The sequence below is a fragment of the Tamandua tetradactyla genome, chromosome 6 (genome assembly GCF_023851605.1).
Source record: "Tamandua tetradactyla isolate mTamTet1 chromosome 6, mTamTet1.pri, whole genome shotgun sequence".
In the NCBI taxonomy this organism is placed as follows: Eukaryota; Metazoa; Chordata; class Mammalia; order Pilosa; family Myrmecophagidae; genus Tamandua; species Tamandua tetradactyla.
The window spans coordinates 169590582-169613980 of record NC_135332.1 but is presented as its reverse complement, the minus strand read 5'-3'; the positions used below and the strand labels follow the sequence as shown (position 1 = coordinate 169613980).

Genomic DNA, 23399 nt, shown 5'->3' with positions numbered 1-23399 from the left:
AAGCATTAGAAGAATCCAGTGGTGATATTTTGACTATCTCTTTTGCCAACAAGCCCCATGGATTGGCAGTGTCATTCTGACTATGGGAAACAGAGTCCTTAGTATCTTTGAGTCAACACTGAGAAATCCTGGTTTAAACCAACCTCCTTTTGTAGCCTTCCCTCCTTATTCCCTGTAGTACGGTCTCCAAGAAAACTTAGATCAAGGATATGCATTTCCTGTGCTCTTCCCTAGCATGTTATTTTGCGTCCCCTAACAAGCCTGTAAGATGCTCTGTAGACAGTGCCAATTATAAGCCAATGCAAACATAAAAATACTTCTCTATTGCTTCTTCCCCTTATTTTTCCATACAACACACTGCTAGGCACAGAATAAACACTTCGTAGACATTCTGTTGACCTCTAAATACATGGGAGCTTCGTAAAAATTCAGTTAAAGATCGTATCCTTTATCAAGATGCAAGGATGCATCCTTCTCTTATCCATACAAAGCAACTGCTTGTTTCCTCCCCGAAGCTAGCACTATATTATCACACACTCATCTATTATAAAACTTATCGCAACTATTTGCTCACGTCTGCCACTTCTTCGCCCTGGGAACTCCTTATACTAGAACCCTAACACATTCTAGAGCACATAAAATAGGCCCTCACACAAAATAGGCGAGCAATACATCAAATAATGGCAACAACAACAACCATCACCATTTCTTGGTCGCTTACAGTTTGTCATAAACTGATGCGGAGGACTTCACTCTCATCATCGCTAGTCCTCACAATTCACATAAGAGAAAAGGACACTGAGGCCCGGAGAGTTTATTTATTTAAACGACTTGCCCAAGGTCCTACTTTCAAACACAGTTCAAACAAAATCTGTTTGAATAAAAAGTTCGCGATCTTTTCTCCAAACACATAGGGCTGAAGGATAGAGAGATGACTTCTCGGACAAGAAGGTAAACTGACCTCCCCCCCCCCCCCGCCCCCGACGCTGTGACGTGAAAAGAACCAGCACCACATCCACGGTCGCCAGACCCCCAGCTCGAAGCGCGCGCACTACAGAAGGCGACAACTCCCGCCACCCTCTCCATCGCAACCCCCCACGTCTTACCTGCCTGCCAGATCGGTCTTCGTCTGGCTGCACCCTAACTTTCCACTCCTGGACCCCAATGCCCTGCTAACTCCCTTCTACTGTCGTTGAAACGGCGAGCGCGGGTTTCTACGTCATCAACAGTCGCCAACAAGGGATCACATGACATTCCTCCCGGCTCTCCGTCCTTTTGGTCATGTGACGGTCATGGGGCGGAAGCCTGGGCCCAACGGCTTACAGACGGGTTTGGGGATTGAGGGGGACCCGCGGGACAGATAGGCAGGGGACAGGGGTGCCGGCTCCTCGTCCGACCACTTACCCCGCTCGTGCGCTACTGGCGTGGCCCCGGTGACAGGTAAGTCGGGCCCGGTGCCGGCGCCTCCTCCCTGCATGTTTCCCCTTTTCCTGCCTTTGCCCCCGAATTGGGCCTCGCAGGTCAAAGGGAGATCTGCGGCATCCGGTGGGGTCTGTCTGGAGTGAGGGCGCTGGGTCCGAGGATTTAGTGGCTTCCTGGGACTGGGTATTCCAGGCTCTACTTCTACACTTAGATGGAAACAATTTTGCACACCCTTTTGGCGCTTGAGGAAGCGATGTTCACCTGCTTGGCCCGCATCAGATCTTCCCGACTTTCTGGGAGCGCTGCTGTGCACATCGTTATTCCTGTATTTACTGTCGAGAAACGGTGGTTGGGGTAGGCTTTTACAGTGTGATAGACGGGGTTTGAATTCTAGTTCTGCTGTGGACTCAGTTTGGGCAAGTCTTTGTTCCTCTCTGCACCTTAATTTCCTCCCCTGTGACATGGTGGTACCAAAGCCCCTTTGCATTTGGGGGAAAAAAAAATTCCGCGAGTCCTGATTCTCCTATGGAACATAGTAAAAATAAAAAGTGACAGACCCAGTAATGGAAATAGATCTCCTGATTCCAAGCGCGTTGTGTTCTCCAGCTTTGGTGATGGGCAAGTAGAAAGGAGGAAGAAGTTTCACTGCCTCTGGCCACAGGGACACCTTTCCCAGTTTTCTTTCACCTGTCTTTCCCAGGATTCGTGAATTGGACTAGAATGATCAGGCTCACTTCACAACTTTTCTGGAAGAGATAATGCGCTATTTGCTTTTATCTGGTCAACAACCATTTTATTGTGTTCCTGATAATGGATCTGTGCTTCCTCCTTTTGAAGCTGAGGTTTTATGAAATGACAAAAATAGACCTATCTTCCTTTGTCCTCTGAATAGGTTAAGCAGTGGTTTTTCCCAGGACAACTTAATTTCCTTCAGAAATTTGACTCTGTATTCATTAGATTATAGCTGTGATGATGACAAACTTCACTTTTGAAAGCATGCTGTCTTTCTAGGGTTACTTTCCAAACTGATAATCATTGCTCCATGCCAGTTTCCTAAAATAAAGTTACACCCCCTTTTTGGGGGGGGGGGGTGACTTGTAAAAGGAAAGAGGAAAACAAGAGGAATTTTTGGTTCTCTTTTATGCTAATAGTGTTATGATCTAATTGAGAAAACTGATCTATGAGTTTTCTTTGTCCCTAGCACCGTGAGAATCTCTCAAAGGACAGTTCAGGATAGCTTTTTCTACAATATTTATTTGCACATCCCTGTAGTGATTTTTTTTAAAAAAGATTAACGAAGTCTTACACTTTCTGTAAAGCCTCCTACCTCTGAAATCACTGCAAGGTGATGAGGCAACTTTATTGATGACTCAGGTTTTGTTCTTCAAGTCCAGTTTTCAGCCAAAATAGGACTATTTACCAAATATCTTAACCTAATATTCTTGCAAATTAACCAGGTAATCAATCCAGGTTAGGAGGTTTAGTACATAATAAAGTAACTAAGGAGTTTACTTCTTTCAGTTAATGTTGGTTTTCACTTGTTACATCCTTAAAAATTTAGCAAGAGAGAAGGAAATAGAAAGATGCAAGTGCTCTTCCTGAGTTGAAATGGATTGCTGTCAGTGGGTTCATTTCACTACAAGTGCCTGAAATGTAAGGTGTATCTTGCTTTTACATTAAAAAATTCAACTTAAAACTTAGTTTTAAATTAAAACTTACTTTTTAAATTAAACATTAGAGAAAGAAATTATCCTAGGTATTTAAAATCCATAACATTTTTTTCGCTATTGCCAGTCATGTTTAATTTTTTTCCTATTCTCTTTCTAATTCCTTTTGGAAGTTGTCTACAGTGCAATTTTGGGGCAAAGGCATAAGGATTAAATAAGAGATTAATTGTTTTATGTCATTATTCCATGCCTAATCTTTCCTGAAGTTGTGCTTGAAGATGCCTCGTGTGTTTATCTGTTTTTGTTGGGAAGGAGTAGGAAAGAAGGCAGGTAATGTTGCTGTGCTTTAAGTGGTTTTATCCAGGGCACCATTTTCTGCTCTATCTTAGTATTCAAAATTTAGAGCAGTTGGACCTGTTAACCATAGCTTGCCCTGCTCTGGAGAGTCTAGAGTTTAATCCTGTTGAGACAGCAGTGTTAGTTTGGTGGTCTTCAGAGAGCCTCAGTATATAGCTATTTCACTTATTGTCCTTTATTTCTTCCCCACTTCTTCTCTCATTTCCCAAGCAAGACCTTATTTTTGCAGAAAATTAAGTGTTCATTTTCAAAGTGATCTGAACTTCAGCCTGTTAGAGATCAATGTGGTTTAACAGGCAAGTACAGAGAAAACTAAAAGGATTTGTTAATAGTTTATATCTTTATATGTATTATAGGATGCCCTCACAAGAGGAAACTCTAGACAACTGTTGTGGCTTCTCATTGCTCCTTGCTCTCATTCCAACCCCATACACCTCCCCTGATCTCTGCTTCTGTCCTTGCTTACTGGGCTCCAGCCATATCAACACCTTTCTCTTCCTTAAGCACATTTAGCACATTCCTGTCCTGGGGCTTTGTACTTACTTGTAATGTCTGCTTGGAATGCCCTTCTCCTGATAGTTATATATTGCTGCATAACATGTAATACCAAGATATAGTGGCTTATGGCAAACATTTCTTGTCTGCCAATTTCTATGGTCAGACATCTAGGATGTGCTTAGCTAGCTGCCTGGCTCAGGGTCTCTCCTAAGGTTGCTGTCAGTCTCTGAGGAGAGGCTCAACTAGGGCTAAAGAGATCCACTTCCAAGCTCTCTCACTCTTGGTTGCTGACAGGCTCAGCTTCTAGTCACCTGTACCACCCTACAGGGCTCAGTCACAACATGGCAACATGCTTACCCCAGGGCAAGCAAGCCAGAAGCCATAGTCTTTTTGTAATCTAATCTCAGAAGTAATTTATCCCTTATTCTGTTCTCACTCAAATATTTTTGGCCAACAGTTTCTATCAGGGTCAGTCTTTGTCTTCACTAGTCATTCTTCGTAATTGGTACTCTGAACATTGGATGGCAGTCAGGCTTTCTGCAAACTCTGCAGCACAGGCTCCACCAGCTCTAAGTATTGGGGTGGGAGCACTCTCCCTGAATGTTGAAGCTCCAAGCATGCCTTCTCCAAGACTGGGGGCAGATGGTGTGCCTCCTCCAAGGGCAGAGGTGGGTTCACCCTTTTTGCTCATGAATGGGTGGGCCTGCTTGTTGTTTCAAGGAGATCTGTTTGTTCCAGACCTTTGCTTCCATTGTTCAATCCTGGAAGTCATTCTTCTTTCAATTTGTGCCTTCTCGTTCCCTTTCAGTCCAGCTGGCAATCGTTCTCCTCATACAGATTTTGCAAAAAAATTTGTTGGCTTAATATGCAGCTATATGGGCTTCAAACCATCAGGCAAAATAGAACTTTCCAAAGATAATTCAAGGATAACTGCCATTTCCAGTCTTGACTTCCATTAAAATGGCTTACTGAATCTGTGTTCAACCATACCTTCATTAGCAAAGGGTTGTTCATTTAAACTTTTACAAGGGCCCTGAAGGCTTACTTTCTGGAAACTCATGGAGGTTTCTGATAGTGCCACTTCTGGCCCTCGTTTAGAAGACACTATCTGGACAGCCTCAGTGTTTTCCAAACCATCAATTTATTGTTTCGTTGGGCTTCAGAGTTCAGTTCTTAGCTTATCCCTTTCCTCTCGCTTTTTATTATAAACTGTAAGTAGAAGCCCAGTTGTATCTTCCACATTTAGCTTGGAAATCTCCTCAGCTAAATGTTCATGTTTTCACTTATAAGTTCTACTTTCAGTCTGACATCAGAATACAATTTTGCCTGGTTCTCTGCCACTTTGTAACACTATATCACCTTTCTTCTAATCTCCAGTAGCACATTCATCATTTCCTTTTAAGACCTCTTCAGAAATACCTTTAACATCCACCTTTAAACCAACGTTCTGTTCATGATGAATATGTATTCTCTAAGACAATATTTCCTTTACCTACAGCCTCTAACCATTACCCAATTCCAAAGCCGTTTCCACATTTTTAATTATTTATAATAGCAACACCCCACTTTTCGGTACCAAAAACTGTTTTGTTTCCCAGCTTCTAAAATAATACCTACATTAGTTAGGGTTCTCTAGAGAAACAGAATCAACAGGGAACACTTGCAAATATAAAATTTATGAAAGTATCTCACATGACCGTGGGAACGCAGAGTCCAAAATCTTCAGGGCTGGCTGTGAAGCTGATGACTCGGATGGAGGGTCTGGATGAACTCCACAGGAGAGGCTCACCAGCCAAAGCAGGAATAGATTCTGTCTCTTTTGAATCCTCCTTAAAAGGCTTCCGGTGATTAGATTAAGCATCATTCATTGCAGAGGACACTCCCCTTTGGCTGATTACAGATGGAATCAGCTGTGGATGCAGCTGATGTGATCATGATCTAATTCCATGAAATGTCCTCATTGCAACAGATAGGCCAGTACTTGCCCAACCAAACAGATAGGTACCACAACTTGGCCAAGTTGACACGTGAACCTGACCATGACAATACCATACAATAGGCTGGCTTAACAACAAGAATTTATTGGCTCACAGTTTCAGAGTCTAGAAGGATTACTTCCTCCCAGAGTCTGTACCTTCTGGCTATCTGGCAATCTTTGGGGTTCCGTGGCTCTTCCATCACATGGCAATGCATGTGATGTTGTCTTCTCCTTTCTCTTCTGGATTCCATTGACTTACAGCTCCTCCCCATGGCTTCTCTTTCTATGTCCAAATTCCTTTGCTTATAAGTCTTTATAATGACTTCAGCCATATTGGATTAACTGCCTCATTCAGTTTACACACATGTTAACTAATAACGTCTTCACAGATCCTGCTTACAAAGGGTTCACACCCCAAGACCAGGGGTTGGGACCTGAGCGTGCATTTTATAGGGGACACGATTCAGTACTCAATACTCTGCAGTGCTATTTCTGGGAAATGATTGGACAAATGCCATAAATAGTGCCCAAGGATATGTCTCCCAGCTCTCTTTGTAGTGTTTGCAATTATTTGCTAATTCATCAGACAGAAGGTGATAGCTGTACAGTTTAGGAATGTTAGACTCACACATGCCCCAAAGGTTCTATCTCCTAAGCTCAGAGACCAGCTATATCTAGTCTTTTCTCATGAGAGAAGTAAGTACATTAACGCTGGTAGAGAAAGAGGCCACCAGTGTTAATCTAGCAAAGAAATCAGGACGAGTGGAGTATAAATATTCCCTTCTACCCCTCCTTTTCATTTTTATTATTTGTTACTATTTTTTCTTGAGTTTGAGAGAAATATATTGTGTTTCATTTGTGTATACACACACTTCCATAAATATGGTGATTTTTGTACTTTTCTTTTCATTTTTTAGATACAGATTTTTTAATGGAGCAGTCAATATATCAGCAGGCCTGGTTTCCCCTAACGACCTACAGTCTCCATCTCTGAAGGCATCTAAACATTCCCACTGGCCAGACGTGGAGTAGTTATTCATCATCACTATGTTGGATTTTCTTGCTGAGAACAACCTGTGTGGCCAAGCAATCCTGAGAATTGTTTCCTGTGGCAATGCCATCATTGCTGAACTTTTGCGACTCTCTGAGTTCATTCCTGCTGTGTTTAGGTTAAAAGACCGAGCTGATCAACAGAAATATGGAGATATCATATTTGATTTCAGCTATTTTAAGGTAGTCTTTCTCTTTAGCAATTTTTACTACTACCTTTCCTACTAAAGTAGGATCCATGAGGCTCTGGCAGGGTTAAGTAATTATGGAGAGTTAGAAGAAAGCATTTGAATGAAATTTCATATCAGCTACTAATTTGAAAATAAGATACAGGTGTTATGTGAAAGCCTTAACACAATATAATCAAATTTAAAAAGATGACTTTGGTATATTGAGTTTCACATTGAAGTACCCCACACTTAAATGCATGTTAATCTTGGTTGCAATTCAAATCCATTTCTTTCAAAAGGATTTTAAATCTAATCTTCTCTTATCTTCATTACTTTCTGTTGCTCTGCTTTAAATTTTTGATATCCCTTTTAAGACATAGGAATGAATTTTAAAATAACTGTTGAGAAATTGTTGCCAACAAGTATTCTTTCATTGATTTCACATTAATGTGTTTTTCTTCTTAGGGTCCAGAGTTATGGGAAAGCAAACTGGAAGCTAAGCCAGAGCTACAGGATTTAGATGAAGAATTTCGTGAAAACAACATAGAAATTGTGACCAGATTTTATTTAGCATTTCAAAGTGTGCATAAATATATTGTAGACTTAAACAGGTATCAATTAATTTAGTCATAGCTTATTTGGATAGCAATAGTGGAAAGGGGGAAGAAACAAACTTGAGCATGTACATCAGTGCAAGTTATGTAAAATTTACTAACTTATACATAATTGTCTTTTCCTTCCTTTGGTACAAGTCATTTTTAATATTTCACAATTTTATTATAATTTTCTCCTCTGAGATATCATAATAATCTTGATTTATATTAAGCCATGTGGCTTTCAGTCCTGTAGTTGATGATCATATTCTAGTTTGTGATGTATGGGAAGTGAAAAAAAAATGGCCCTTGCTTTTGCAGTTAACTTCTCCCTTCTACAGTTCTTAGGAATCCATTACTAATGACTGGTAATGCATTTACTAATAATGAAGTTTAACCTTTAAACTAGTTATTCTTATGTGATTATTCTTAAGATATTTGTAATTCATAAATCAGAACTAGGGAAAATCCCATTTACTTGGAGTAGGCATAAGTATCGACCCTGAATTGCTGAATTCTCAAGGTCCATGAACTAGTTAAAGGCCAGAACACCTGGTGTCCTGCTTTATATTTTTTAAATCTTTATTCTATTTCAAAGATGTTAACATTTCCATTATCAGTGAATGACTTGCTCTGGGTTTCATTTCTAGATATCTAGATGATCTCAATGAAGGGATTTATATTCAGCAAACCTTAGAAACTGTGCTTCTCAATGAAGATGGAAAACAGCTTCTAGTAAGTAAGAGTGATCATTTAAAATAGAAATTTGGGGAAATCAACCTTGGCACCACTTTCCTTCCTTTCTTTAAGTCACAGATACATCAGAGTACCATTCTTTAAGGAGAATGTAAAGAGAAGCAAAATAAGCTGCTAATTCTCTTCTAACAGGCAGGTCCACTTCTTAGTTTAGAATGTAGTAGACTTTAAAGAAAATTATGAGTGGATAAAAGATTACATAGAGCATCCTCAGTGTAAAAACCTATCTTCTTTCATGAAGATGTCATAAGCCTCCTCAGTGTAAAAATCCTATCTTTTTTCTGTTTTGCATCCCTTACATCTAACCTAGTACCTCATACTTAGTGACCCACTTAAGAAATGTTTGTTAAATAAATAAGTGACTTCATGGATGAAGAGATACTCATAATGTTAGGATTCCGTTTTGATATCCTAAGCAAAAATAACAGAATTAGAACAATTGAAAAATGGTCACTGTGAATTACAGTGTGTTTTGCATAAGCTTTTCAAAGCCTATTCTGCAGAGCAGGTGAGAACCCTTTGGGGAACTCTGCATTTTCCATGTAATATAAAGTTTTTAAGAGGAATATGAGCAAAATGATTTCTTTTTTATTTTTCAACCATCCTCAACTTCATAAGAATGTTTTTGTGTGTGTGTGTGCATTTAGCCATTGTCTTTTTCTCTTCATAGTGTGAAGCACTGTACTTGTATGGAGTTATGCTACTGGTCATCGACCAGAAGATAGAAGGAGAAGTCAGAGAAAGAATGCTGGTTTCTTACTATCGATACAGGTATTGCTGGGCTAGGACTGCACACTCCCAAAGTACTATTTTTGGTTAAATGCAGGAAATGTTTCCTTGAGGCTTTTATTGTGAACAGCAGCAATATAATTTAGGATGTACAAACATAAGATTTTTATTTCCTCTGAATACACTGTAGGAATATAACAATTTTCTAGATTATGTATAATAATAATCTACATTTTATTGATTGTTATAGATACATAGAGTATCCTTTCCTTCATGATTTCTCATTTTTTTTATAAAAAGGAATTTGAATTTTCTTAACTTTGAGGATAGATTTTTAAAAGAATTTTGCAAGTCTAACAAAAGTTCTTACTGTTTTTTTAAGTTTTCTAATATTACTTCATGACAGGACATAAGGAAATTAATGAGTTTTCTGTTGTCATTTTCAGGTTGATGACTTTGAAAGCTATCTGTCAGGGTCAGGTTGAAAGTCATTTCTCATATATATTTAGAAACAAAAACAAAGCAAAAGCATACTTCCACAATCATGTGCTCTGTGTGTCTGAACAGAACTGTGACTATTCGAGAGGAAGTTTTTAAAAATAGGAGCCATCGTTACCAACTACTTAATTCCAGTACTTAGTCCATAGCTTTTCAGTTTGTTAAATGAATGAATCAAAATCTTGACACAGGGTCAAAGTCAGAAATAGTCATGATTCAGGGAAGAAACAGTCTGTAAGTAGGAACCAGTTAGGAACCTGGACTAAAGTGTGAGGACTAGAATTAACATTTTCAAATTCGTGGATTAGAATAAAATAAATTACAGTGAGAGGGACAGATTCTCAACAGAGAGGGGATTGTTTGGAACCATGATATTTTCATAAAATGTGGTGCTGTTGCCTCAGCAGTAAATTAGTTTTGATTGCAATGAAGCCTGTTCCCTTTCAGCTTTATCATATTTGAGGGGAGTGGCTACCAGTGTATATAATTCATTCACCTCAGTTTGACCACAAGCTGTTTTACATCCATGGTTCTTAAAATGAGATTTGGTTAGCCTGGCCTATATTTCTGAAAGTATCTGGAAAAGCAGCAACAACGAAATAATGTAAAGAAGCAGTAAAAACACATTTGTTTATTAAGACCAGCTTTGAAAGTTGGGCTTTGACCTTTTGAGTGCAACAGCTAATTCATTAGTATGTGAGCATCTGTTATTGAAGTGACTGAACACTTGCAAATCGGAATTTTGGTAAAGAGGATTCTTGCATCAAATAGGAGATTATCTTCAAGTCTAAGATTCTTTGAATCTAGTACCTTTTTTTTTTCAGGGATTTCTATTTCAGACCACTCTGAAAAGGACAGATGTTTTTCTTTTTTTTATTTTAAATGGGCAAGCACCAGGAATCAAACCCAGGTGTCCAGCATGGCAGACAGAACTCTGCCACCAAGCCACTATTGCCCACCCAGTACAAATATTTTTATTAGACCTCTGTACGAGGAGCATCTTGCCAAGAAAAGCCAGTTAGTATATATATATCCTACTTTAAAGTGACACAATTTTTTAATTACTTTTTAATTTGTGGAATATTGGTTCAGTTTCATATTCTTTATCTGCAATTCTAAAATCCATAGAGCTCTGAAAACACACACATACACACACATAGTAACTCTCTTTTGACAGGAAAACCTAATCTAAATTGAAATCATTTGGTGTCAAAACCTATCAGAACAGACATGAAGCTATACATTGTCTTTATTTATCTCACTGTGTGACTATTCGTGTGTTTTGCTACGTAATTATCAGCATGTGTTGATTATGGATATAAACTTGGTCCCTGCTGGGGACCATTATATCATACATGATCTATATAGGTCCCTGCTGGAGTATTATATCATACATGATCTATATACCATATTACTTTCTTCTGTTTGGAAATTGCTATATTCGCAAACAAATCCATACCCAAGGATTTTGGAAATGGGATTATAGATTTTATGTAGCACTAATACCCTCCTTATAAGTTTGCTGTGTATTTAAAATACAAAATATATTTTGTATCTTAAGGATATAAATTGACCCTTGGTCATAACTTAAACTATGTAAAGTCAAGGTATAACAGAATTTTTCTGCTATGTTGGATTTTTGCATTGATAATATGTATAGTTTATTTGGTCCTTTATTTCCCACTGTGAATGTGACTCAGTGCTGCTCGATCTTCTGCGGATTCAAATATGGATGATATTTGCAAGCTGCTTCGAAGTACAGGTTATTCCAGCCAACCAGGAGCAAAAAGACCTCCCAATTATCCAGAGAGCTATTTCCAGAGAGTGCCTATCAGTGAATCCTTCATTAGTATGGTCATTGGTCGACTAAGATCTGATGATATTTATAACCAGGTAGGAATTAAACCTATTAAGAGCTTACTAGTTTGAAAGACTGATTTTACTCTTCTCCTCAATTACTCCTTCCCTTCTTTTTTTCCTCAGAAGAGTGATAGCAGCTAGAAACTGTATAAGTCCTTTTGAGTTATGAGTAGGAAAGTAGAAGAAAGTGATATTAAATTTGATGGAATCAGAGATTTTAAGGAGGAGATGGGATTTAAGCTACATTTGCAAAGAAGATGTACTCCTTTAGTCATTCATTTAGTAAATAGTTATTGAGTGTGTGTTAAGTACTTGTCTGTGTGCTAGGTACCACAAATACATCAGTGGACAGGGCAGGCCATGGTCCCTACCCATACTTGTACTAAGGAAAGAAGACAGATAGCAATTATAGTAATGCAAGATGGGTGTAATGTTAGAGAAAGCACAGTGTTGTGCTATTGGAGCATATGATAGGGGCAGCAGGATTGTAACTGATGACAAAGAGGGATGTAAGGACAGTCCAGACAGAAGAGAGTGTGAGCAGGGCTGTAAAGATCCTAAAGCATTTAAAAGTTGCCTCACTTTCTCTTTAGCACACCTATCATTCACTTACTTCCAAGGGTTCCAAAGAATATTACCATTTAACTTCACGATTCTGAAGGTTGCACAATTTTACATACTATGTGTTTTTGTTTTGTTTGTTTATGATTACATTTATTTTATTTTATTTATTTTTTATATGTAGGCAGGCACCGGGAACCGAACCCAGGTCTCTGGCATAGCAGGCGAGAATTTGCTGCTGAGCCACCATCACACCACCCTGATTATATTTATTTTAAACTAGAAAATTTGAGAATTCTGTAGTGACAGAAGGCAGATTAATAATTATGTGAGGAGAAGAGGGAGTATGGAGAAAAGCTTTACCAAGGAGCAGGGGAAAACTTTTGGTGGCAATGCCTGTGTTCACTGTCTTGATCATGTTAATGGTTTCATCGATATACACGTCAGAACTTATCAGATTATACACTTTAAATATGCACAATTCTGTGCCATTTGTACCTCAGTAAAGCTATTTAAATATTTAGTATACATGCATAGGAATTTTCAAGGCACATTTTTCTTAGAGGGATAAAGAATTGTGGAATAAATATATAATGACCATTAAAAGGGAATAAAAGAATAAATTATAAATTTCGAAGCCATTAGAACAGACAATTTGAGAAGATTGTTTTAAAGTATTACTGTATGAATAATTAAATAGGAAGAAAAATACATGCACTGTCCCTTTTTTCCTTATCAGTTTTTTAAATTTTTTCTAATTAGAGAAGTTGTAGGTTTACAGAAAATTCATGTAAAAAAATATAACATTCCCATATATTCCCTTATTATTGACACTTTGCATTAGTGTCATATACAATTGGTAGAAGTATATTAAAATTTGCTGTTAACTGTAGTCCATAGTTTACATTAGGTATATTTTTTCCCCATACATAACTCTGTTATTAATACCTTGTATTAGTGTGGTGTATTTGTTATAATTCATGAAAGAACATTTTTATACTTGTACTATTAACTGTAGTCCATTGTTTACAGTAGGTTTCACTGTTATACATATTATATGTTTTTTCTTTCTATAAAAGAGTAGAGTTGGACCTGTTTTAACTATGAACTATGGGTATCATTTATCATAGCATACACCTGCTCTGTGCAGTTCTTTTGGCAGCCCATTAGTTTTGTGTGTGTGCATGTATTAAGTACAAATAAAAGAGTTTTTTGTTTTTTTTTTTTAAAACTCAAATTTGGGATCTGCTGGAGATACCAAGTCACCATAATTGTTGCCATTTGTTTAGACCTCCATATGAATATGCATCACAGGGGGATTTTCATATACCGTCTTCTCTCTTTATTCCTCATAACAGTAGATGGTATTATCATCTCCATATTGCTGTTGAGAAAAATAAGTTTAAATAATATTCACAAGGTCACATGACGAAGGTAGCAGAAGTATAATTTGAATCCAAGGCTGCATGGCTTCAAAGCCCATGCTGTTTCCTCATTGCCTCCCTATCTCACAGCTTTTCAGTTCAGCATTCTGTGTCATATATGGTCTGTTTGGTCCATATGCTAAGGCAGTGTATTTCAAGTTTCTCCTTGCCTCTTAACCTTTGTTAACACAGGGATTGAGCTGTGGTTCTGCTGCATGCCCACCCCATTCCTTATCCTTCTTCTGCCCCATCTCTCATCATGTCTGACTGGGTCAGGAGAAGTCCCTTGTCCCTAGATATGGATCAGATTCTCTTCTCCAGGTCTTTAGGAATTGGGTCTGTGAGTTTCTTATGTGGGTTTACCCACAATATGTAGAACTTGGAGTTTTAGAGTAGGCTTCTTCTATCATGTATGCTAAGAATAGTCTGGAGAAAGCAAGAAAAGTTGGGCCAACAAATCAGGAGAATAAACGATAAAAGATTTTCTGGCTCACAACTCCAGACCCTTCCTAAAACCTGACCACATTCCTGCCTGCAGATTCCCTGCAACATTGCTATGCCTATCCTTGTAATAATTTCCTCCTTTCTGCTTATGGTAGCTTAAAGTGACATGTGCTATGTACAACCAAAGGTGGAGGGATGGAGCCCTGGGAAAAGGGCATGTGGAAGCAGAGAATCTAGCAAAGCAGATTGATAAGAGAGAACAGTGTCTGGAAAACCAGAGGAAACGATTTCATTCCTCAAAGAATTTAAACAAAGAGAGCTAAGTAGAGGCCATTGAATTGGGTGATTGTGAAATCATATGTGACCTTAAAAATTCCTGTGGAGAGATAGTAGAGGTCAAATTTCAGTGAGTTGAAGAATAAATGAGAAATAAGAAAATAGAATGAGTGAGTGGAGTCTGTCAGTCATAAGAGTTTGTGATGGAAAAAGACACAGAAATAGGAAAAATAGTGGGAGATACAGGGTTTGGGCTTTTTTTCTTTCATTAAAGAAAAGACTGTTAGAATTACAGTAGAGTCTGGGCTGGAAGAAAAAGAATATTGAGTGGTTAAGGGTAAGAAGAAAGTCCATAGTTTACTTACTGATGCCATGATCTGAGAATTCCTTCCAGTGTCCAGGTTCCTCACTGGAAGAAGGTGGGCTTTTGAGGGACTGATGTACCCTAGAGCTGGATTGTTTGGAGCAGGTATATGTTCAAATGTTACCGATCTCTAATCCTTTTCTGTACTGCAGGTCTCAGCCTATCCTTTGCCAGAGCATCGCAGCACAGCCCTGGCAAATCAAGCTGCCATGCTGTACGTGATCCTCCTCTTTGAACCTTCCATTCTTCACACCCATCAAGCAAAAATGAGAGAAATAGTGGATAAATACTTTCCAGATAATTGGGCAAGTGTTACGATTAGTCTTTTCTCTGTAATAAGTTGAAGTAATGATTTTCAGTTTACTCAGAATTTTAATGATTTTAATGAAACTTAAAATCATCTAGATAAAATTACTTTGTGTTGAGAATATTGTAAATCATAACATGAAGTAATATCTGTAAAATTTCCGGAAGAACCTGTGTGTCTTTCTTCTTAAATGATACTCTCAAGTTAAAACCATCTATTAAAATGTATCTTATTATAGTTACTGAGATTGCAACTAAGTTACATAAGTATTTTTTTCTTTCTCTTCATCAAAATTTGTCTGATTTGTCCTTTTGTGAATGAGAATTACGCTTTTATTGCAAGTTTTATCTGTACGCAAACTGTGATGGTGCTCTTAAGTTTTAAGTTGCTATGGGATATTCTTACAATTTGAAAATTGTTTTTCCATTGAAAAATATTAATTCCCAAAGTGGAGAACACACTTAATATATACGAAATGTTTTCTTCCACATGGAGGGTTGAACAAAGTGCATGCATTTGGGCTCATATTCTCAGATAGCAAATTTTGTCCCACTTCTTACCCACTATTGAATCACACATCAGTTATCTGTGAAGAGGGGCCTTGATGAGGAATTTTACTAGCAATATGAGAACAGCCTATGAGTAAGAGATTATGGTTCTTATCCACTAATGAATCATACTCATGAGTGGAGGAGTTGAACAACCAAGAGAAAAAACTGATGGTGTGGCTTTATGTGCCTAAGCTTAGTAAAGAAATTTTGACCATAATGCTATAATCAGAAGCATTTTTAGTATTAAAAAAGGTCAGAATGCAGTTATATACTGCTTTTGAGATGCATGCCTTAACAAATATCCTAGCAGACTGAACATAGAAATGAAAGAAAAGATATGCCAGGCAAATACCAGCCTATAAAAAGCTGTGAGAAAACAGAAATATTACACAATAGAGAATTTCAAAGAAAAACAAATAGGGATAATATATATAAGAAAGGTAATATATAGTAATAAAAGTAACAGTCATGAAGTTATATGTGTTTCATGAAATACTCAAAATTCATAAAGCAAAAGCTCATACAATCATAGAGAAAATTTGACAAAACCATAATTGTGGTAGGAAATTGTATTATACCTCTCTCTATCTATATAATCCGGGACTGCCAAAAACACAGAATAGATGTTCCACATGTATTTGAAAAGAATACATATGAGAATTGACTATATATAGGCTCACAAAGGAAGTCAACAAAGTAAAAATAAATAAATAAATGAAAGCCTACAGACTACATTCTCTTATTACAGTGCAATTAAATTAGAAATAACATTTAAAGGATGTTTTTAAACGTTTTGAAACTAACAGCAACAAAAAAGCATTCCTAAATAGCTTTTGTGTTAAGGAAGTCACAATGTGAATGAAAAAATATTTAGAACTGTACATTGTCAAAATGCTACACAGCGAAGCTTGTGGAAAATGGCCAAAACTGTTCTTAAACATAAATGTATAACATTAAATATATTTCTATAAAAAGCAAAGGTTTAAAACAAATGAGTTAGTTAATCATTAAGCTCAAAAAATTAGAAAAAGTAGAGTGAAATGAAGTCAGTAACAAATATCAGAGCAGAAATATATTGAATTAAATATAAAGGTAGTAAGAGAGATCAGTACAACCAAAACCAAAAACTAATTTTTTAGAAAAAAGATATTAAATAGATATTTACTGAAACTGGTCAAAGAGAGAAGGCAAAAGTTAAATGTGTTAGCATTGAAAAAGAAGGACCTAAAATATAATTAAATTTTAAAGTTAGAAGAAAACCTGTGAACATCTTTACATCTGTATATTTGAAAACGCAGAAGAAATGATTGCTTTTCTTAAAAGTATTAATTAACCAAATTCGACTCAAAAAGAAAAAAGAAACATGAATAAAAGAAAAACCGTTAATGAAATACAATTGTTAATCAAATCTTGTTACAAATCTACTCCCACCACCACCAAAAAAAAAACCTCCAGGACCACAGGATTTAATAGACAAAAGTTTTTGTTGTATTGTTTGTTTGTTTTTTCATTTTTTACTTAAACAGTGGGAATTTATTAGCTTACAGTTTGAAGCTGTGAAAATGTCCAAATCCAGGTATCATCAAGGCAGTGCTTTCTTCCTGAAGGCTGTGTCCCGGCGGTCCTTGGCTCCTCTGCCACGTCACAATGCGCATGGTGGTGTCTGCTAGTCTCTCCTTCACTTCTGAATTTCTTGTTGTCAGCTTCTTGCATCCAAAATCAAGGAATCATCAGATAAATGATTTCTGTCAGGAGACTGTGGCAATCAGGGCTGGCTGCCAGTAGTCCTTGGTTTTTGGCTTTTCTGTCACATAGCAATACACATGGTAGTCTCTCCTAGCTTTTTCTTCTCTTTTGCTTTCTGTTAACTTTCAGTTTCTGGCTGCTCCCTCCAGCTTTCTCTCTCTGATCTTCCCTAAAGGGCCTTTAGTACTAGGATACAGACCCATCCTGATTCAGCTGGACCACACCTTAACTGAAGCAACCTCATCAGAAGGTCCTGTGTTCAGTGGGCCCACACCCACAGGAATGGACCAACTTTAAGAACATGTTCTTCTGGGGTTTACAGTTCCAAGGCACCACATCCCCATTACTGAGGACAGTCTTTTTGTTGACTATAGACAATCAGCTGATAATAGATGCAAATGCCATCTACGGAATACCCTTAGAGTAACAAGCAGGCTTGACCAAACAACTAGATACTATAACATGGCCATTAATCATCACATCCTTCAAGAATGGAACATAGGTGAGACAAGCCAGATGGTGTTCCCCCAATGACTGCTACCTATTTCTTATGGCCTATACAATGGGACAAAGCCTCTTAAAGTCTAGTAGATAGAATATTTTCAATGTTGTTAATTGACAACTTGAATAAAATATTTTATTTTATTTTAGTAAATAGGTAGAAGAGAATGAGCATTGGGGAAGAAACTAGAAGTATTTGCTATACTAGAAAGGAAAGATAAAAAAGAATTGATATCATAAAAACCATGTACTCTGACAAAAATGATGTTAAATTAGAAAAAAGTATGATATGGTAGATGTCTGATTATGACACACTAACCCACTCAGGAGCTATTCAGAAATAAATTTTTGAGCATGCAGTGTACTGATATTTTAAAAGATTGCATTCAAAATTATATAATCTACGATTTATTTGAGGGGACTGTTAATAGTCATAAATGTTTACATTGAAACAAAAAGACTGAAAATTGGTTAGTGGTCCAACCTCAGCATGAGACACAGATAAAGGATAATCCCACACTCATATCGTTCCTGGAATAGATTATTTTGTGGCTACCCAGAGAAAAGCTGAGACAGGCGTCCTCCGAGCAATAATACCCTTCCTAAAAGATTTCCCTTCAGTTTGAGTCCTCACATGTGCAACAAAGAAGAGTCACTGAAAGGTTTCTCACAATAAATAGACTCATAGGTTTTGCATCCAGGAAGAGTTTTCGTATTTTGTGATAGGCAAGTTTTAAACGTTCAAGTGATGAGTAATCCCAATTTTTTAAAAACTTTTTTTATTGTACGATATAACATATGCAAAGCAAAGAAAGAAAAAGTAATAGTTTTCAAAGTACTCTTCAAGAATAATCCCAATCTAATACAATCTGAAGTGGGTAGGTAGAGAACTGCAAAAGTGACACTTTGTTTCCTTCAGCCCAGGGCCATGAAAGAGTTCACACTCAAAAGTATGGACTAGGGAGCTCTGCGGGCTATCAAGACCTTTTCCGGGGGTCAGTGAGGTCAAAACTCTTTTTCACAGTAATACTAATACTTCTTTGCCTTTTTTACTCATTTTCTCTCAAGTATACCATGCTTTTGCAGAGGCTGCCTGACAAGTGATATCACAACAGACTGAATACAGAAGTAGATAGGAAAATCTAGCTGTCTTCTATAAAGCCAGATATCACAGATGAAATTTGAAAAAATATAAAATATAAAAATATAAAAATCTCACAATTTTTGTAGGAAAAGTTTAGATTTTTTTTAAAATTAAAAGATATGTTGGCATGTAATGGGTTCATTATTATTTTTTAATAAATTAATAAATAGTCTTTAAAATCTTAGGTTTAATATGTAATATAATGAAGATCAATGGATATAATCCATATTTAGAAAAAAGAAAAAGCTCTTTATGGTTCTTAGTAACTTTTAGGAGAGTAAAAGCTGAGAGAAGAACTTCTGAGAACTTTTGCTGTAGTCAAAAACTCCGCTTCTTTTTCCTCTTTTATTTTCTTCCTCTAGGACTCTGATATCTAGGATCTTGGATATACACAATTTGAAAGGAAATCCTTGCTTTGGTTATTTTCCCATGAATAGCAACATTCTCATCCTTTTGTTCCAGTGTGCCAATAAAGAAGATACCATACTCTATACTGGGGAAATCTTGTTTTTCATTGCAGGAGACTTTCAACTTGAAGCCATGGGCAGTGTCTGCTATAAGCTTTGTATTCTCCCAGCCCTTTTCCTTGGAGTGGGTACTTACGAAATACTGAATGAATGTCTCCTCTTTCAGGTGATTAGTATTTACATGGGGATCACAGTTAATCTAGCGGATGCTTGGGAGCCTTACAAAGCTGCAAAAACTGCTTTAAACAATACCCTGGACCTTTCAAATGTCAGAGAACAGGTAGGTTCTAGTTTATCAGGGAGGGTCTCTAATAACTACAAGTTTTATCTGTGAGTTAGGAAATGGGCTAAGTAGATTTCCCTTGGAATTTGCAAGAGGTCCACATGGATATTTTAGTTCAGTGATATTAATGAGAGGCGAATTTTGCGCATTAGAATACGATAGATACATATAGATTTGTTGATTACATGGTATATTTAAATGGGAGATGAGTCTCAAGGAAGATTCAGTTTTCTGAGCTGAATCAGTGAGACCTGCAGCCCTCTTCGACTGATTTACCCTGCGCAAAGACCAGGTCCTTATGGATAGAGTTGGTTTCACCAGTAGGTGGAATTCATGTTTTCATCAGTGGGCTGAATGCTAAGGATGGGATCCGAATGTAGACAATGTCCCATCACCATCATTTAGATTCATTGTCTCTCTGTGTGATTGTGAAAACCTTGTGTCTGATGCTCCTTTTATCTGTGGTATGGACAAATGAGTAAAACATAGGGATTAAAAATGAATAAAGAATAGGGGGAACAAATGTTAAAATAAATTTAGTAGATTGAAATGCTAGTGATTAATGAAAGGGAGTGTTAAGGAGTATAGAAAAAAATAGGGGAAACAAAGGCTAAAATACATTGGGTAGATGGAAATACTAGCGATCAATGAGAGGGAGGGGTAAGGAGTATGGTATGTATGAGGTTTTTTTCTTTTTCTGAATTGATGTAAATGTTCTAAGAAATGATCATGTTGATGAATATGCAACTATGTGATGATATTGTGAGTTATTATGTACCAAGAATGGAATGATCATATGGTAAGAATGCTTGTTTTTGTATGTTGTTATGTTTAAAAAATTTTTTTTAATTAAATAAAAAAAATTTCATTGTCTCTGGTATGTTCAGTAAGTAACAAGACTGAAGACATTCATCTTCTTGGTAAGAACAGAAAGCAGAAGTAAATGCCTGAGTAAACAGAGAAGTAGAAATGAAGTCTTTTTGTTGGAGCTATACTTGCTACATCTAAAGCATTGTGTTCTCCAGCCTCACTATCTAGGTTTTCGGTTTCCAATGTGGGTAGAACAATAGTGTCTCCAAAAACTTCAGCACTTTTTTATTGTAAGTTGAGTTCCATAAATAATTTAGAAAATAATTACAATTTTGGCATATCTCCTAGAAATATATTAGAGAAAGCAGTACTTTAGCACTTACTGGCATCAGAGCATTAATTTTTCATTACTAAAATGCCTTTCCAAATTTGCATTTATGTCTTATGACATTTTCAAAAGTTTCTTCAGTCTTCTGATGAAATACTTTGGGATAGTTTTAAGCTAATTTGACTAGGTTAATGATGTTAACATTTAACTATTGCTTTAATAAAGCCGAAGGATCACATTCTCAAAAAGCTGGTTTGAAAATTCAGTTTTGATATACTGAGGTCTATATTTTTGGTAAGCTTTCATGTATCTGTTGAAGCCTTATCTTTTAAATATTTCTGCTCTATTCTGCTCCCTCTCATCAGTAGTAATAGGAAGAACAGACAATTTAGCTTCTGTCTTTATGTTTCCTTTTCATCCAGACTGAGGATGGAAGGGATCTAAGGGATGACATAATCCAGTTCTCCATTGTATACTTGAAGAGACCAGTTCACAGAGGTTAAGCCCAAAGTCATACCAGTGTTTCATCCGAACCCAAACTAGGATTTAGTCTCTTAATTCTAAGTATTCTGCTCGAAAATGTGTGATAAACCAGTTCCCATTGAGCCTTATAAACTATAGTCCAGATGTCATTTTACCTCATATAGAAATGTTATTTGTTGTGATTCATTCTCCAGATGAATAATTCTTTGATTGTAATTCAAGTTTTTCATTTTCAAAGGCGAGCAGATATGCTACTGTTAGTGAACGAGTTCATGCTCAAGTGCAGCAGTTTCTGAAGGAAGGTTGTTTAAGGGAGGAGATGGTTCTGGACAACATCCCAAGGCTTCTGAACTGCCTGAGAGACTGCAACGTTGCCATTCGATGGCTAATGCTTCATACGGCAGACTCCGGTAACGTACAAAAGCGGTGGCCTTTTATATCACTCAGTACAAAGGCTTTCAGAATTAACATCTCCTTCATGATGCAAACCAGTTTAATAAGGAGAAGGCCCATGAAAATCAAGTTGCTTTTTTAGGTCAGTCATTTTTGTGTCAACTTGGACAAGTCAGATTCTGTTCAGTGCTGAGAAATATGAGGAGGTTTAGCTCTCATGCTCAAGGAGCTTGTCACTGGTCCAAGAGGGGATGTCAGATATATACATAAGAAAAAGTCTTACTGCAGGTGTGTGGTGGGCAGAGTAATGGTCCTTCTAAAGACCTCCTCATCCTAATCCCCAGGACCTGTGGGATTAGGGGAGGTAAAGTTGCATGTGAAATTAAGGTTGCTAATCAACTGACCTTTAGAATGAGAGATTATCCTGGATTATCTGGGTGGGAAATCTAATGGTCCTTAAATGGAGAAGAAGGAGCCAGAAGTATCAGCAGCAGAAAGATGGCATGAAAAAGACTTGACCAGCTGTTGCTGCCTTTGAAGATGCAAGGGGGGACATGATCCAAGGAATGCAGAAGCTCTAAAAGATAAATCCGATTCTCCCCTAGAGCCTCCAGAAGAAACTTGACCTTGCCAACATCTTGATTTTGACTCAGTGAGGCCCATTTTGGACTTCTGAACCCCAGAGTTATAGAATCATGAATTTTTGTTTTGTTTTTTAATTTTTTTATTAATTAAAATTTTTTTTAAATATGACAACAAAGAAACACAAACATTAACATATGATCATTCCATTCTACATATAATCAGTAATTCACAATATCATCACATAGTTGCATATTCATCATGATCATTTCTTAGAACATATGCATCAATTCAGAAAAAGAAATGAAAAGACAACAGAAAAAAAATTCATACATACCATACCCCTTACCCCTCCCTTTCTTTTTTTAATTTATTCATTTTTATTTATGATAACTACATATAAATGCAGATATTATCATATGATCATTCCGTTCTTGTTATATAACCAATAACTCACACTATCATCACATAGTTGTACATTTGTCATCATGATCATTTCTTAGAACATCTGCATCAATTCAGAAAAAGCAATAAAAAGAAGACAGGAAAAAATTCATACATACCATACCCCTTCCCCCTCCCCTTCACCGATCACCAGCGTTTCAATCTACTAAATTTATTTTAACATTTGTTCCCCCTATTATTTATTTATTTTTAATCCATATGCTTTACTTGCCTATCAATAAGCTAGACAAAAGGAGCATCAGACACAAGGTTCTCACAACCACACAGTCACACTGCGACAGCCATATCATCATACAATTATCTTCAAGAAACATGGCCACCAGAGCACAGCTCCATATTTTCAGACAGTTCCCTCCAGCCTCTCCATTACATCTTGACTAATAAGGTGATATCTGTTTAATGCATAAGAATAACCTCCAGGATAACCTCTTAACTCTGTTTGGAATCTCTCAGCCACTGATACTTTATTTTGTCTCATTTCACTTTTCCCCCTTTTGGTCGAGAAGATTTTCTCAATCCCTTGATTCTGAGTTCCAGCTCATTCTAGGATTTCTGTCCCACGTTGCCAGGAAGGTTCCCACCCCTGGGAGTCATGTCACACATAGAGAGGGGGAGGGCAGTGAGTTTCCTTGCTGTTTTGGCCGAGAGAGAGAGGCCACATCTGAGCAACAGAGGAGGTTCTCTTGTGGGTG

At 37.2% G+C, this 23399-nt stretch overlaps 2 protein-coding genes across 4 annotated transcripts in view; one reads left to right on the top strand and one right to left on the bottom strand.

The window, feature by feature from the left end:
• Positions 1–1239, bottom strand: part of NSMCE2 (NSE2 SUMO ligase component of SMC5/6 complex) — a 351982-nt gene extending 350743 nt beyond the window's left edge. Inside the window, exon 1 of one of the 2 annotated variants that reach the window (XM_077167641.1) lies at positions 1107–1239. The gene's annotated coding sequence lies outside the window, so the exon portion shown is untranslated. The remainder of the gene's footprint in view (positions 1–1106) is intronic. The other variant, XM_077167642.1, reaches the window with a different exon arrangement.
• Position 1240: 1 nt separating this feature from the next.
• Positions 1241–23399, top strand: part of WASHC5 (WASH complex subunit 5) — a 93985-nt gene continuing 71826 nt past the window's right edge. For both annotated transcript variants that reach the window (XR_013178479.1, XM_077167637.1), the window contains exons 1-9: positions 1241–1440; positions 6840–7155; positions 7608–7753; positions 8386–8470; positions 9162–9262; positions 11419–11611; positions 14800–14952; positions 19530–19643; positions 21506–21677. Coding sequence is in view for 1 of the 2 variants with exons in the window: in XM_077167637.1 (XP_077023752.1) it covers positions 6970–7155; positions 7608–7753; positions 8386–8470; positions 9162–9262; positions 11419–11611; positions 14800–14952; positions 19530–19643; positions 21506–21677 (1150 nt within the window). In the remaining variant the exon portion in view is untranslated. The remainder of the gene's footprint in view (positions 1441–6839; positions 7156–7607; positions 7754–8385; positions 8471–9161; positions 9263–11418; positions 11612–14799; positions 14953–19529; positions 19644–21505; positions 21678–23399) is intronic.